We start from the raw sequence: 15,986 nt of genomic DNA, 5'->3' as shown, positions 1-15,986 counted from the left end.
CTTGTGGTTATATTTGTTAACTGTTAATTGTTAATTAAGACAATGGGTGAAATATTATTAAAAGATTACTCACCTATTGTAGAATCATTCTATAAAACGTCAATAAATGAAACTATATGTAATAAATAAACTATATGTATGGCGATCTTCGAAACAATTTTTTATAACAACTTTTAAAAATATTCAAAAAGAAAATTCAATTAACAGCTACCTATTTTTAAAAAATGTAATTAATTACAAGAAATTAAATTCCTTTCCATAGCAAATTGGACCAGTTGTTTTTTGAAGCCATCGTTGGTTAAAATGTTTGGGCGATGAATGAGAATCTGCTTGAGAGCAACATTCAGGTCCATCCTACTATACTCAACTAAATATGCGAGACAGAGTGTTATGCTGCGATTCATGCCTTGAAATTATGAAATGTCGTTTTTAGGCCATTTTAATGTCTTGAAATGGCAATATGTCAAAATTAAAAAAAGTTAGTTTATGAACTTGATATAGTTAAGCAGTTAGCGTGATAATATTAAGTTTCCCAAACCTAATTCGCAATGAACAAAAGCTCTGCCACCACTTCTTCTGGCGGATTCTATAAATCGTTTGGCCTTGTCATAACAGCTTCTCAGGATTGGGAACGAATCGTTATCCAGAGCATCAATTTCAAGATAACTAGCAACGTGACAGTTCTCATTTTCGTATGGATTAGAACTTGATGACGTTGGAGGCTGAGAAATGGTGAGTAAAGATGGTGAACGAGAATGATAATAATCGTGGCTGTGTCTGACGTTTCTGTTGAGACTTGCTCTGCGACCGAACGATGAACCTGAAGATGTTGATGATGAAGACGAGGGTGATATGGATGATTTTCTTTTCCAAGGATGAGATGGAGCGCAGTTGAGGACGTGAGTTATCTTCAAACGACGCATCATGTTTATGTCGCGAGCGTCTGCTTTGCTGCCTATTTAGATAAAATTTATATACTCTATTCTAAAATTTTATTTTAGTTGCATTGTCAAACATTATTATCACAGGGAATTTTTTTTAATTTCATAATGATCAAAATATGCTTCACTCGAAGTTTAGAAAACTAACATTGTTTATAATATTTGTAATCAAATGTTAAGATTCCAACTACAAATTTTCACCGAAGACATTAAAGCAATTAAAATAACGTGACTTTTACGTTAACTTATTATTTCGCGTTTCTGTTTGCTTTTAGGCTACTTCAACTGATAAAGTCTCAAAATCAACCGGCCAGCATCCACTCACTCACTGACTCACCGCAATAGAGATGATCAACAAATTCAACAGGTCCTTGATTTGTGGTGTTGTATCTACCGCCAGCCAACACCTCGTTCAACTTCTTCAAACATTTTTCATCCTGATTCAGTGAGTCCCTGAAGTTCAGGAACTGCATGTACCGTTCCATGTGGTTCATATTGCAAGCTGTTGATGATGTCGGCAGCAACGATGTAAAAGTGATGATGAAAATGATGACACCGTTATAATTTATGACGAGATGAAGTTGAAGCTGATTGTTGTAAATGCTTTATCGGGATTCTGCCTCTAGCCTTCCTGCATCACTGATAAAAATCTATAATAATACAATCATGATATAAAAAATAAATAAATGGTTGGTAGGTGAATGCTTGATGTCGATCAGTTTTCATTCGGAAACTATTTAAAAAGCAATTTTGACGAGTTTAACACACAAATTATAAATTCTTTTGTGTAAGATTCTTAATTGTTTATAAATTATAATAAATTGTTTATATTTATAAATTCTTTTGTGTATAATTTATTTTCAACGTAGTTAATTAAAATTATTAATACTTTTGTTGGTTGTTATCCGAAGTGTAACAATCATCTTTTTGTCAGCAAAACTATTTAGGAACAATACTATAACGTTATGGTGCTAACGGCATCACAAACCCGTTTGTTACGCACCGTTGTTATCTTGGCAGCAACAAAAACATATTTGAACAGATAAAATTATTCAAACGTTCATGTTTGAAACTCCATAACAGACAGTTGCTAAACTTGAAAGCGAACATTTGCTAGGCAATTTAGCACTACATACATCATTATGTTTTACGAAAATGTAGATGTTCAAGCGAAATGATGAAACAAGCACACATGCGATTGTATTACCACATCCAGATGAACATAAAAAGCATAATAATAGACATAAGTAGCACACGTACAAACTAAGTAGAAATGTAAGCATACTGCATACATTTGCACTCAAACACACCAACCACATACATACGAGATGCAAAAGTTGATGAAACAACTTGCAACGCAATGCTATAGTTATGTTGCATACAGCAAGTCGCTGTATTTTTTCTTCAATCTATTTTTCTAGTTACCAGCCGGGATTGATACAGAAATAAATAAAACTATGTAATATGCTATGTAAAAATATGCCATCATAGGTTCAATTAGAAAATATGATACAACCTGTTGCACCTTTTTTAGCCTACATGTACTAATTACTACATCAATTATAAGTTAATAAGCACTTTACCAGTTTAACAACTTTGTCATATTTATAAGAATTGAACGAATATAAATCAACCGAATGCGAAAAGCACAAAAAATTACAAGATAATTATTTTTAATGACGTTGATTGACATTTTCAATTGAAAATATCCACACTCTGATGGGAATAAATCAGGGGGCACATAGTATGTAAGCATCGACGTTGTGCAAATATTATGTCATTTATATCACGTATTAGTGAGTTTTTATGCGCAGACAGCAACCAACATCGGCACATCAATTACTTTCTTGCGCTGTCGTTGGATAGTGTGTTCTCTATGAGCTCATGGTTTCCCGCACAAAAATATCGCAATATTTGAGTCCATATGTCTGTGCATCTAATCGCACTAAACAAGCAACCTCAATTTTGAATTGATTTGTAACAGTCATCAGATGAATTAAAATTGAGTACACTTGCAAGATACAAAACAGCTAGACAATTTTTATTGGGAAATGAAAACTGATATTGATTAAAATTATGCTACAATGGTCCGATAGATATATCGACTCCCTGGCCACCTATGGAAGATTCGAAACATTTGTAACCAAAGCAGTTCAATTCTTCAGCCATCTTCTCAACTGTTTCGGCTTTGCAGTCTGATAAAAAATGAAAAAAAAAATTAACATAAAACTCGATAAGAGATGATATTAAAAAAGCGATGAGTGAACTATTTGAACAGAGATGTAATGTAAAGTATTAAAGATTGAATAACAACTGACCAGGTGCAAGTAGGGCATACGCACATCCTCCGCCACCAGCTCCTGTTAACTTTGCATGCACGTCGTACTTCTTGCAAACTGCGACCACCTCGTCCAAACTTTTGTGACTGACCCCAAGGGACGCGAGCAAGTGTTGGTTCATGTCCATCAAGTCCTAACAAAATTTGCACTAGTAAAACAAAATACTAAAAATAAATAAAACGCTTACATAACATCAAAACCAAGAAATTAAATTGTTAGGGTAAGAAAAATTGAAATAAAAAAATTGATGATAACTTACATTGAATAAAGAATAAAGTTCATTCAATCTTCTGCAGCACTCATCATTTGAGTCACCCCGGTCAGTATTTGCAACATCCTCCTTAGGAGAGATGTCGTCGTTGACTGCAACTCCTGTTACATCATCCTGTCGATGTTTTGTTGTTTGTTGTCCTGCTTGTTGCAAATGTTTTTTCAGCCGTTCTCTGTTTGTTTTTAACTTCTGAAGTTCACAGAACTCTTCTAGATGATCACCGCATTTTCTGCATATGCCTTCAATTGCTTCCATGATTGGATTTAATATTTCTGGATACTTTGAATATTTTAAAATGATAATCGGTCATAATTTGTAATGACAGTTCATGAAACATTATAATCCAAATGCCACATCTGCATATCATTCTGCTAACCCGTGTAAAAGTTAAAAAATTATCATACGTAAGCGACTGAGGAAAAAATGTGAAAAATAGATTCATAATAAAATAATAATAACCTCATTTACTTTCTTTCTGACACGTTGCACCAAATGTTTTGTACTTCTTGATACGTTTGTATTGACTAGCAATATTTTCAAGTTGGGCATTCTGTTGCATGTTGTTGGTTAAGCATGTGAATACACACAATTACAAAAAACAAAATATTTGTATTAACTATTCGTGATAATAACACGTATCATTATAAAAACAATAACTCATATCAGTTGTTAATAAAAATGACAATGTTCAACACAACCTAGCTTGCATGATAATAGGTAGAATTATTTTCTAGTTGATGTGATAGCATTACAACGTATTTTTATCTAACTGAACAAGCCATTTTCATCTTATTGGATAACGATTTTATAATTTATAAACCCTAATTTAACTTTCCACTAGGGATGCACCGAAGTTCGGCCCCGGCCAAAATCCGGCTTTTTTATCAAATCCGGCCCCGGCCGGATTTGGTGGCCGGATTTAAGCGTCTATCGACATTTAAAAATGTTATAAATAGAAAAAAAAATTTCATTGAATTCAATTAATTTTATGTCAATAAGTTAAAAGCTAAGCATACATGACACATAATAACAACATCACTAATTGTGAAATGAGCTGGACAATTTTCTTTGTGCTATAACATGGGTTATGCATAAATTATGAGCTGATCTATGTGTAAAAGAACTTGTGCACGTGTTTATACTATATAATTGTATATGACGGATCATATAGCTATATAATATATATATATATATATACATAGAGATAAGCGCATAATTTAAGAACATGGTATGTTAAAGGTTAGGATAGGCATACATGACACATAATAACAACATCACTAATTGTGAGGTGAGCTGGACAATTTTCTTTGAGCTATAACATGGGTTATGCATACATTATAAGCTGATCTTTGTGTAAAAAAATTTGTGCACGTGCATACATGACACATAATAAAAACATCACTAATTATGAGATGAGCTGGACAATTTTCTTTATGCTATAACATGGGTTATGCATAAATTATAAGCTGATCTTTGTGTACAGAATTTGGCGTATCACACAGCTTATTCATATATTTGAATTAATTAACTATTTGCTTGGTGTTATTTTTTGATGTTCAACATGTAGATAACCGTAAATGTGAGTATTTTTTCTAACGTATGTAAAATGGTAACTAAAATCCGGCCCCGGCTCCGGCCGGTTTTTGAATTTTAAATCCGGCCAAGTCCGGCCCCGGCCGGATTTGAAAAACCTGAATCCGGTGCATCCCTACTTTCCACTAAATATAAATTTAAAAAATCGAACGATACAGCACAGCATTGCAGACATGAAGAATCCAATCCAACATACTTCTCAATGAAGATGATCTTCTTATCTTGGAACCACAAAGCACCACCTGCCATTGCATAAAAGAAACATGTTATGTCTCATGTTGAGGCACCAGGCACACCCCAAATAAAATTTTAACTCGTTGTAAAAAATAAAAAAAAATATCCACCAAAAAAACGCCTTAAAACGGCCTTTAAACGACATTTGTTCTTAGGCGTTTACGGTAGAAAGGGCCTTTTTTTGCGGAGGAGACACCTATTGTCATCAATTTTTTGCCATTTTTCAAAAATTTTCATGAAAAACCCCAACTTTTTCAAAATTGATAACAAATAACAAAAATAAATACACCATAAACGGAATAAAAATAAAACATTTCTAACAAAACCAGATGTACCATTTCTTACATACTAATCCAACAGAACCATACACATATTTACCAAAATGCACATGCAAGCAAACAAAACTCATCAAACCTTACAGTCTCACGATTTTGAATCAGATTACAGTTTCAATGTTCATTAACATAACAGCAAGGGACAAAACACCTGACCATCCATCATGACAAACCATACGTGGCCACAGAGTTATCAATTCCAGAAGGTGTGCCATGAATGATCTTCTCAGCAAGAAAGGACCATTTATTTATAAGCTGGAGGTCACTCCTTGACAGTTGAACTTTTGTAGGAACATCACGATGGTTGGAGTCATTTATTTCGGGCAATCCTGTTACAAAGCAATTCATGTTGAAGATATTATATTTACATTACATTAACAATATTATAACATGAGTATGAATATTATTATTAATGGAAACAACAATGTTAATTTGTTTCCGCATTACCAACAAAACTACGAAAATTTAAAAAATTTATAATTTGATAAGATTATTTATTACATAATAACAAAATAATAACTCAAAATGGGGAAAATAAGCAAAACAAACTTATTTTTCCTCGTAGGACAAGCAAAGCAGCGGTGAGGGAGACATTGAAGGCCGCCGAACTGCCCAGACCCGCTCCTATGGGCAATCTTGATTCAACTGCCATTTCAAAACCTACCAAAGCTCTGGAGAGGTCATTAAATTTAAAGATTAAACAATTAATTTTCTAATTAATACATTTTTAACTTTGCTTAATTGACTTAACTTAACAACTTTAATTGAATGCTATTAAAACAACATAAAATGTATTGAAAAAAAATATTGACATAATTTGTTGATAAACAATGCTATGCAGGTAAATATTTCCATATATGATCAATTTAAATTTACAAAAATAAAAAAATTCAAAATACTACTTTTTGTAATTCAAGATTAGATAGATGTACATAAGAGTTAATACTGCTAAATGTTCTGGTCGAGTATAATCATCTAGTTTCAATGTATCTTTCAACATTCCTAACAATGATTCATCTACTGCCACATCCTCAACATGATCTGATCCATCAGCTGCAAAAGTATTCCAAGCAATCCAAATAATCAATAAATTGATTAAAATTTTGTAAACACAATTCATGTACCTACTGAAGAATGGACACTGGCCAAATGATTAAGAGGCCATTCATAGGACTGACCAAAATCAAACAGTTTAATTCTAATGATTTCTTCTTGAACTTTTTTAACATATAAGTTACATTTCATGGCCAAACTTGTTGCAAGTGCTTTCTGTTTGTTGATGTGATTAAGTAAAATCTATTACATCATTTAAAGAACAAGTTTTTACTCTTTTTACTAAACATTTAAAAACCCTTAATTGAATTTTATTATTAATTATTTTTAAAATGTTGTTTGAAAAAACAAAACAACTTTTCCATAGACAACAGCATGTTCACCAAACATGATGAGCTTTCCAGGAGCTGAGACTGAAATTGACACATCCATTGTCATCTTTATAAGAAAGTTTTTTAAATTTTATTTTAAAATCAAATTTATGAAAGTTAGATACTTTTTTAGCATTGATATTTTACTTTTAAACTTTATATTTACAGTTTAAGGCTAAGTTAAGAACAATGGAATAAACTAATAAACAATGAAACAAGTCTTTTACTTAGAATTTAGAAGTAGAAGGTGGGAAGGAGGTACAGGGCAAGCTCTTTAGTCTTTAGTTAAGTTTAATAGTTTAATCATGATTAAAGTTTTTAATCAATGATTCTTCTTTCTTCTTTTGTAAATAATTATTAAATTAAATTAAAATAATCTAGAAGTTTAGTTTGTTTATTAATTACTATGGTAAAAGATAACATAACATGTTCACCATCAGATTCTGTTCATAAATAAACTTTATATATATGATAAATAATAAAAATATAATATGCCTGCTACTTACTTTGTAGTTTGTATGTTTGCTATACTACCTAATAATTTGTAATAAATAAATAAATAAATAATAATAGATATCATATATAAAATGCTAATTTAAATTTCATTTGATGTTGATCATGATCATGATCACGCCATCGTTGTCTCAAAATCGCGTCATATAATAATTATAATATTATTGCACAAACGACAAACACACACACACAAACACAAACAAACACACACACGTAGTATACGAAATACTACATCTTGCACTCTTACACTCCATTCTAGATTAACTTGTAACTTTCTTCTAAACTCCAAGCCTTAAGATAAAGGTACACGAACTCACTAATAAACACAAACACTAATACTAACCATAACTCACTAAACAACAAAAAATCGTACGGCAGAATTATACAAAACGTTTGTTTACCAAGGAACCATAATAATCAGTTGCCATTGAATACCAAGCTTCTGTAGTGTGAATTGATTTAATTTTCACAATAAAATATTTAACCTGTATTATTATATTGCTCTTAATTTATATGGTTTGGATTTTATAAATTCAAAAAATGTCCATTAAAATTTATATATATATAATGTTAAAATATTCGACGACACCTGGATAACTGTAATTTTTTAAGTTCTGTCGTCTTGGCGCGTTTCTGTTGGCATTTAAATTTTGTGAAAATTTTTTTCCAATTTTTATTAAAATTTTATTTTATTCACGTTTTTGATTGTTGGCAGCTGTAGAAAAGTTGAAAATGTCGCAATTCGAAAAGGGTGCCAAAAAGAAAATTAATGTCGAAGTATTTTTTTTAATTTTTTTTTATTTTCTGTTTTGAAGACTTGTTCTATCTCTAAAAGTAAAACTAAAAAAAATTATATTAAAATGTCATTTAATGTAATCGTAATGGTACTCCTACTCGACTCGACTAACTACCAATCCAATATTATACAACTAACTAATTCTAATACTAATAGCTATTTTTTTCACTAGCTGAAAATAGTAAAATATAAAAAATCATAATCTCATATCAACCTTTGCCTACTTTTTCAATTAAACTTTGATCAGAACACAGTGTTTGGATATTCCAAGTTTCGTTCTGCTTTCGGTAGATGGCCATCATTTCATGACAAAGAATCAGAGACTCTCATAGACATTCCACCTGATCATAATCTTTCCAAACTTTTCCAAAGAAGGTTTCAAATTGATCGAGAAATTGATGCATGTTCACCTATGTCTGCCAAAGAGGTATAGTGTGTTTATTATTTTATTGCCAATACACTTTTTAATTATATTGTTCATAAATTTATATTTTCCAAATTTTGTTTCTGTTGTTAAAACATTCGAATATTTTATTATATCTAATTACAATTTAAATTAGGTTCTACTTTGATTCAATTTTGTTACATGTTTTAATTTAAAGATAAATACAACGCACATAAAAAACACAACATTTGGGATCAACCACATGGAGGGCGGCTGGCCTAAAGACATCAGCTACCTCGATCAGGATCAAACTGTGAGGTACAGAAAGAAAGCAGAAAGAGAAGAATCATACATTCCAACTATGAACAATTTATGCAAGGTTGATAGGGTGTCAGAAGTTAAAAGTTCACCACTTTTTATTCAAATTTTTTGATTAATTTAACATTTGTATACTCTTTTGACAGGTAGTTTCAATTTCATTCAATTTTTTCTCTTGATGTATTAAAAGTATTTTGGATGATGATATAGGAAGTTAAAATCTTTTCTTCCACTTATGAATAACATTTTATAAACTTGTACACACTTTACATATTAACTACACATAAAAATGCAATTGTTTTAAAAATGCTTAAGATAAGAATAAAAAATAACTGAATTCTAAATTGCATATGCTAGTCAATGGAGGAATGCATCCAGCAGAACAACTCCATAGACATATATGTAAGGTACTTTGCCAAAGAACCCTTACTCGAATATCACCCTGAGGTCTCTGCCTCTGTTGCTTATAACCTTAGGTGAGTCTGAGAAAATGGAAATTATTTATTTCTGATAAAAATTCATTCATGTTTTTTATTTTGTATGTTTTGTCATTGTTTGTGTTTTCATGAATAAATTTACGTTGATTGCTTTAGAGCAAACTGAATAGCTTAAGATGAAGTTGCTATAACTGAAAGTGAAAGCATCATACTAGCATGCAGACTTAATGACTTAAACAATTGAACACGTAATGCACCATCCATTCATCCTTCAATTCACTGTAGGGACCCCAGTGGATTAGGTCGAGGCGTGTCTTGTTTAACATTTCATCCCAATGAGGGCAGTGAGAAGATTGGGGTGGTGCATTGCGATTTGGATTTTGAAGAAATTTTGAAACCCTGTTATGAAAGTTACATATGGAGAGTAGGTCAGCTCTTGTGCTGATTGCTGATTTAATAGTCATTTATATTTTAAATTTTTTTTTGATATTAACTAACAACATTAATAACTTTAATTTGTTTTACAATTGTTAGGAAGAAGTAATCATTAAATTGTAAATTTAATTTTTCCAGAGAATCCATTCCAGCCTGAGCAGATCCTCTACCCCACCAGTCCAATGCTGACCATGCAGTACAACTACAAGGATAGCAACCTTATTGCCGGTGGACAACATAACGGACAGGTGGACATTATATAACATGCATATTGTATTGTAAAACGCAAGCCTGCCACTTATGAACAGTTTTGTATTATATTACATGTCCAGCACATCACATGAACAAATTGCTATGTTACACACACAATTCAAATTTAAGAACAGTTTTTGTTATGTTATATAAACATGCAAATAGAGGTATATGGACAGTTTATTGTTCTGTATGTTCCATATGTACTGTGCATACCATATGGAAAGAACATAATTAATAACTTTATTTTGTGTGTTAGGAACGTTTGCATCGATTTAACTCAGTTAATAAAGATATTTAGGCGTAATGAATGGTCTGATGTTTAAATTAGATGCACTGGTCTCGCTTAGTGGTTACGGGGTTCGATTCCTAGTACATCCCGCCTGTCACATGCAATTGGTGTGAAGATGCGTGGCTTGATGCGTATTCACGTACGGTGTGTGTGTGCGTGCGTGTGCGTGCGTGTGCGTGCGTGTGTGTTGTTGATTTTTCTGAGAATTATTGAAGAGAGAATCACCTTTAACATCGGGCGGCAAGTTTGTGTAATGTTTAAATTATTCTTTTTTATTTCACAGGTTGCCTTTTTTGACATTCGCAAATCAAGTAAGCCAATATCATTCACTGAAAAGTCGATTTCGCACACAGAACCAGTCAACTCACTTATCTGGATTCAATCGAAAACTGGATTTGAATGTTTCACGTGCTCAACTGATGGACAGGTTGCTGATAATGATGGTTGTGACGTTATCATTGATGATGGCGATGGTGACGATATCTTTGATGACGAAGATATCATTGATGGTGATGATTTCTTTAATGATGATGATGATATTGGTTGATCTGTCAAACATTTTAAGAACATATTTCACCCAATGTTTAAAAAAATTTTTAATGTCAGGTTTGTACACGATTTATAAAAAAATGATTTACTGATCATTCAGTCATTGAGTTTTCCGATTTTGAGCCGATTGTTCATTCTTCCATTCTTCTCTGTCCAGAGCTCTCTTGTTTCAGAGTGCTTCACAGATCGAAGGTTTGAAATGAAATGTTGTGTTGCAGGTTTTGTGGTGGGACATGAGGAACCTGAATGAGCATGCCGACCAGATGTGCATCGACTCTACCAGAAACAACGACATCAACATTGCAGAAGGTGGCATTTCTCTTGAGTACAGTCCAACTGTGGTCAGTCTCAATTAGTCTATCGATCAATCAATCATTCAATTAATTATTTAATCAATCATTAAATCTATTAATCAATCATTCGGTCAATATCCAATAAAACCATTAATTTATCAATAATTCCAGTCTGTCAGTCATTCACTAACTTATGGTTTTATGTAGGGCCATTTACATTCACGTGGAATGCAAAATTGTTTGGGGGAAGTTAAATTATTTAAAATGATACGTCCATTTGTTGAATTTGATGAAAATCAATCTTGCAGATAATGTTTCTTACAATTCTTTGAAAATGTATCTAAAAAATTTATTATTTAAAAATCGGATTTTTACGTCATGCTTATCAATGCCAACGCAAAATTGTGATACTTCAATCAGCCAACGAAGTTCATGGTAGGAACAGAGCAAGGCAACGTGTATTCATGCACCAGGAGAGCTAAGAATCCAGGTCTTTACAGTTTTTTGTAATAATAATTTTTTATCATAACCTATCAAGCATTATAGCTAACTAAATTTTATTAACTATCAGTTGTACTTTGTATGTAGATGCGAGCTATTTGATTGGGTTGGAAATAAATTGAGGCTGTCTTTATAATATTTTGCTCCGGTTGTTTACAATCACATCATGGTGTCTTGAAAAATGATCCAATTTGAATTTAGTATATTCAGAGAAGGATGTACTTAAATTAATGTTCTTTGTTTGTTGTAAGGGTACTTACTCGTTGAAGGTTGAATATATGAGTAATCAAGTCATTCAATTATTGTGAAATTATTACATAATTTTATGAAGATATCAGGTAGGTTGGTCACTGCTGAGTGATTATGGTTCTAAATATTTTTTTAAAATTTATTTTCTAATTTAGATCGTATCTAAATAATGATTATGAGAGTTTTAATAATTGCTTTTTAGCTTTTATTTGTTGTTCGTCGGTTACTTTTTTTAAACTCAACTATTCATTTATTTGAATTTCTATAACGTTCTTGTTCAAATATCTTGTTAGCGCAACGCCTATACGAATAAATTAAATTATTATAATGAGCAGGCTGAAATTTATGTTAATGTTCGCTTGAAAAATCAGGCTGAAATTTATGTTATGTTAAAATCAGGTGAGAAGATTGGACAGGTGTTTTCAGAGCATCTTGGACCTGTCTACCTGCTTGAAAGAAATTTTTATCTCTACAAAATTTTTCTAACAGTTGGAGACTACCATGCAGATGTTGGTTGGAGTTCATGTTTTGTTGCTATTTTCGTGGCTGTTATTGTGCTGGTTCAAGTGGTCGTGTGTTGTTGTATTGTTGTCAATAGTTTATGACTCTGTTGTTAAAATAATTTGTTTTTTCTTATTGGCTGTTATAAATATGTTTTTGAGCAGTAAAAATGGCTATTGGATTTGTTAGAAATGACATTAAAGTTAACAATTTGTGTTAGCATGTCACGACAAACTCATTAATATATTTTAACTTATGATCACTCTACAAATGATCGAACTTTTTTTACTGAAACGTATACAATAAATTTTCGTACAGAATTTTTTTTTCAAACTTCTCAAAATTTAAAAAAATAGATATGGAGCGAAGATTTTCCACATTCAGCACTGTGGAAAACTCCGTAAGTTATTGTGAACTTTGATATCGCCTCAAATTAATTTCATAGTTATGCTTGCAACTTCAATTATTATACATTAACTATTTCTCAGCGAGAGAGAATGAGATTTGCCGTGAACATCATCTAACAATGTATTTGTGTAAATACATAAATAATTTATATGTTGCGAATGATAATTAATTAATTATTATTACTAATAATTAGTATTAATAATTAATATTTATTATAAATATCAATAATAAACATTAAAAATTAATGTTTAATAATGTGTAGTAAGTAATTAATAACAGGTATTTGTAACAAAGGAATGTAGATGAAGTTTCAAATAAAGTTAATGAATCTAATTAGTGAACACCTTCCATTGATCGGACGTGCATAATTGTGAAAATATAATTATTCAAATTAGATTAGTAGTCAAATTAGATTTTTCCGAAAACTTTCCCACTTGAATGATAATAAAAATTGCATCTCCCAACATGCCAGGATGTACAACAGCCACGTGTTGCATGGCGGTTGGAGCCCGCCGAGGCCGGCTGTCTTCTTCCTGAGCAAGGCAGATGGAACAGTGGATGTGTGGGACCTCATGTACAAACAAAAGGGTCCTGAGTATTCTATAAAGGTTTCTCTTACACACTTCTGTTTACATCATTTCCAGATTGTTTTCAACTAATAAAATCATTTCGTTGTTGCAACTGATGTTCCATTATCCAATACATTATATTTAGCGCCTAGACGTATGCACAAATTTTGACTTTATTTTATTCTTTGTGTGTCAACCTCGTTCATTTATCGTTAAACTTTTTTTTTGTAGTAAAATTTTTTTTATGAATTTAACGGAACTGTTTAATATATGTTAAGAATACTTAATAATGAATTTTCATTACTAACATTACCTTTTAAAAATTGCAGTTGTGTGATGAACGCTTGTTCTCTTTGGCAGTGGAGGAGAAAGGAGAATTCATAGCTGTTGGCTCTGAATCAGGGGACACGTACATTCTTCAGATGAGTTCTGAAGTCTTTGAACCACAAAATACTGAGAAAAACTTCTTCCTGTTTGTAAGTTTATAAATTATTTTGCCGATTTTTTATTTAATCATTGCCGTGTCATTTTTTTTCCTAATTTTGAAGATTCATGAATTACCAATGATCACAAAATTTTCATGAAAGACAAAACTTGCGGTTATTTTCGGTTCAATAATTTTTTTAATTTGTCTTATTGTAATCTCTTTATGTTATATTAACTGAGAATAAAAATTTTATAGTTAAGTATTGGTAGCAAAATTCAAAGCCAGCCAAATGTTTAGATAGGTAAAATCTGTTACATTGTGCAATGTCAAATTCTTGTGGTAAATTTTTATTTAATTTTTACACAAACCTTTTAAAAAGACATGGAACATAAATCAAAAAAAATATTTAGTGTAATCTTTGTTGTTTCAACTTTAATTCCAGATGACAGAAAGAGAGGCAAGGAGAGAAAAGTTTTTGTCAGATAAGGAAAAAGACAAAAAAGTTGTAAAGGCTCAAATGGCAGCTGCCGCTTCAACGTTATTTGTTCGTTTTCTTCAATCATACCGTCAATTCTCGTTTCAATCATTTTAAACTTTTTTACAATAATTATAACAGTCCCATTAGTGTTAAAAAGTTTATACAATTTTTGTTTCGATTCAATTTCGAGTTTAAATTTTCACTCCCAGTCTGAAAAGGAAAAAGAAGAAATTAGTGAGCTTTTAAATCAAACAACAGATATTTTCTATGAAACCATAAAGGATGAAAAAAAGAAGTTAACTCAGCAATCTCCACAATTATCAAAGGTATTGCTCCATTGGCACTGTAACCATCAACTATCTGTCAAAATTGTTATTTAGTATAACTCTAAAATGATTCATGAAATCCGTTGTATATTTTTTAATGTAAAATTGGTATAGAGATTATTTTATAAAACTTTTTTTTAGCGATACCTGTGAATTAAGTTACAGCAGAATAGTGCATTAGGCCATTATTTATTTGTCCGTGATCCGTTAAACAGCAGGCTTTTTTTGGATCCTATGAGATAGAAACACCTTTTTTAGTTTAATTTAAATTTGATCTACGTGAACCAGTTGAAAGAATATTTATAGAAACTTTTTATAGAGATTTTGCTTCTATGCGTTAATGAAACGTCTTTAACAGTTTTCTCGTAATTTGAAATTGCTAGAAAATGAAATTCTTATCAGCAAAGATATAAACTTTTATGGAGTTCATTGACAGAAAGATAACAAGTTGAAATATTAATTTATTTTCTTGCTTGAGTCATTCCATTTGTTAATGTTGATGTAATGTTTCCTAATCGACTGGCACTCCTGCAACTCTCTTGTTAATTGTAAATCATAATTAAGGTTTTTCTAAATGATATTTACATCAACAATAAAAATGCAATCTCAATTTATTTTTCATCATTTCAAATCGTCCTAAAATTTTCGTTCACGTTCTTACTTACTTGACCCTATCATTGAATATAGAAGGACAGTGCTGACGCAAAGTCTAAGGACTCTCAGGACAAAACGACTTCGACGACTAGTGAAAAAATTCATGAGGAAGCAAGAACAGAAAGTGAGCCAAAAGTTAAAATGCCGGAAGACCCAACACTGCCCATGTATGGGCTGGAAGAGACTGTCATGCAAGACATTCCCGACCTGCCCAACGATTTCGATCTGAAAGTGGTTAAGCCTCAGGCAAGCTTCACTTAATTTCTTGCTGTTATTATGAGTTAAACATTATTATTAACTTGCTTTTGATGGTTCTGTTAGTAGTGGTGATTTCATTTTTTTATATCTTTTATTTTGTACCTAGTTATTACCATTGTCACTTCACTACCATACACTCAATTTAGCTCATTTGTTTTTCTACTTAGTTAATTTACGACAAATTTTTTCATCTATGGTCAATTTGTTT

At 31.6% G+C, this 15,986-nt stretch overlaps 4 protein-coding genes across 4 annotated transcripts; 1 reads left to right on the top strand and 3 right to left on the bottom strand.

Moving 5' to 3' along the window:
* Window positions 1-263: 263 nt before the first annotated feature.
* On the bottom strand, window positions 264-644 carry HELRODRAFT_126528 (hypothetical protein; the record flags this gene model as incomplete). The annotated part of the gene is made up of 2 exons (XM_009014192.1): window positions 264-406; window positions 539-644. Coding segments are annotated over 2 exons (249 nt in total), but the record flags the coding sequence as incomplete, so codon positions are not given.
* Window positions 645-3,020: 2,376 nt separating this feature from the next.
* Window positions 3,021-4,110, bottom strand: HELRODRAFT_168318 (hypothetical protein; the record flags this gene model as incomplete). Its single annotated transcript, XM_009014191.1, has 4 exons — window positions 3,021-3,136; window positions 3,260-3,413; window positions 3,540-3,823; window positions 4,020-4,110. The coding sequence occupies 4 exons, from the start codon at window positions 4,108-4,110 to the stop codon at window positions 3,021-3,023; spliced, it is 645 nt and encodes a 214-aa protein (XP_009012439.1).
* A 1,765-nt stretch (window positions 4,111-5,875) lies between these two features.
* On the bottom strand, window positions 5,876-7,198 carry HELRODRAFT_73557 (hypothetical protein; the record flags this gene model as incomplete). Its single annotated transcript, XM_009014190.1, has 4 exons — window positions 5,876-6,042; window positions 6,263-6,425; window positions 6,854-7,009; window positions 7,121-7,198. 4 exons carry the CDS (start codon window positions 7,196-7,198, stop codon window positions 5,876-5,878), a joined length of 564 nt encoding a protein of 187 aa, XP_009012438.1.
* Window positions 7,199-8,699: 1,501 nt separating this feature from the next.
* On the top strand, window positions 8,700-14,920 carry HELRODRAFT_73612 (hypothetical protein; the record flags this gene model as incomplete). The annotated part of the gene is made up of 14 exons (XM_009014189.1): window positions 8,700-8,873; window positions 9,049-9,210; window positions 9,507-9,625; window positions 9,872-10,014; window positions 10,160-10,269; window positions 10,849-10,992; window positions 11,333-11,455; window positions 11,828-11,897; window positions 12,557-12,666; window positions 13,015-13,058; window positions 13,539-13,674; window positions 13,965-14,111; window positions 14,505-14,606; window positions 14,750-14,920. Coding segments are annotated over 14 exons (1,755 nt in total), but the record flags the coding sequence as incomplete, so codon positions are not given.
* Window positions 14,921-15,986: the final 1,066 nt, after the last annotated feature.

The sequence above is a fragment of the Helobdella robusta genome, assembly GCF_000326865.2.
Source record: "Helobdella robusta unplaced genomic scaffold HELROscaffold_13, whole genome shotgun sequence".
In the NCBI taxonomy this organism is placed as follows: domain Eukaryota; kingdom Metazoa; phylum Annelida; class Clitellata; order Rhynchobdellida; family Glossiphoniidae; genus Helobdella; species Helobdella robusta.
Note: the sequence above shows the minus strand (reverse complement) of the source record. Positions and strands in the feature narration are given on the sequence as shown.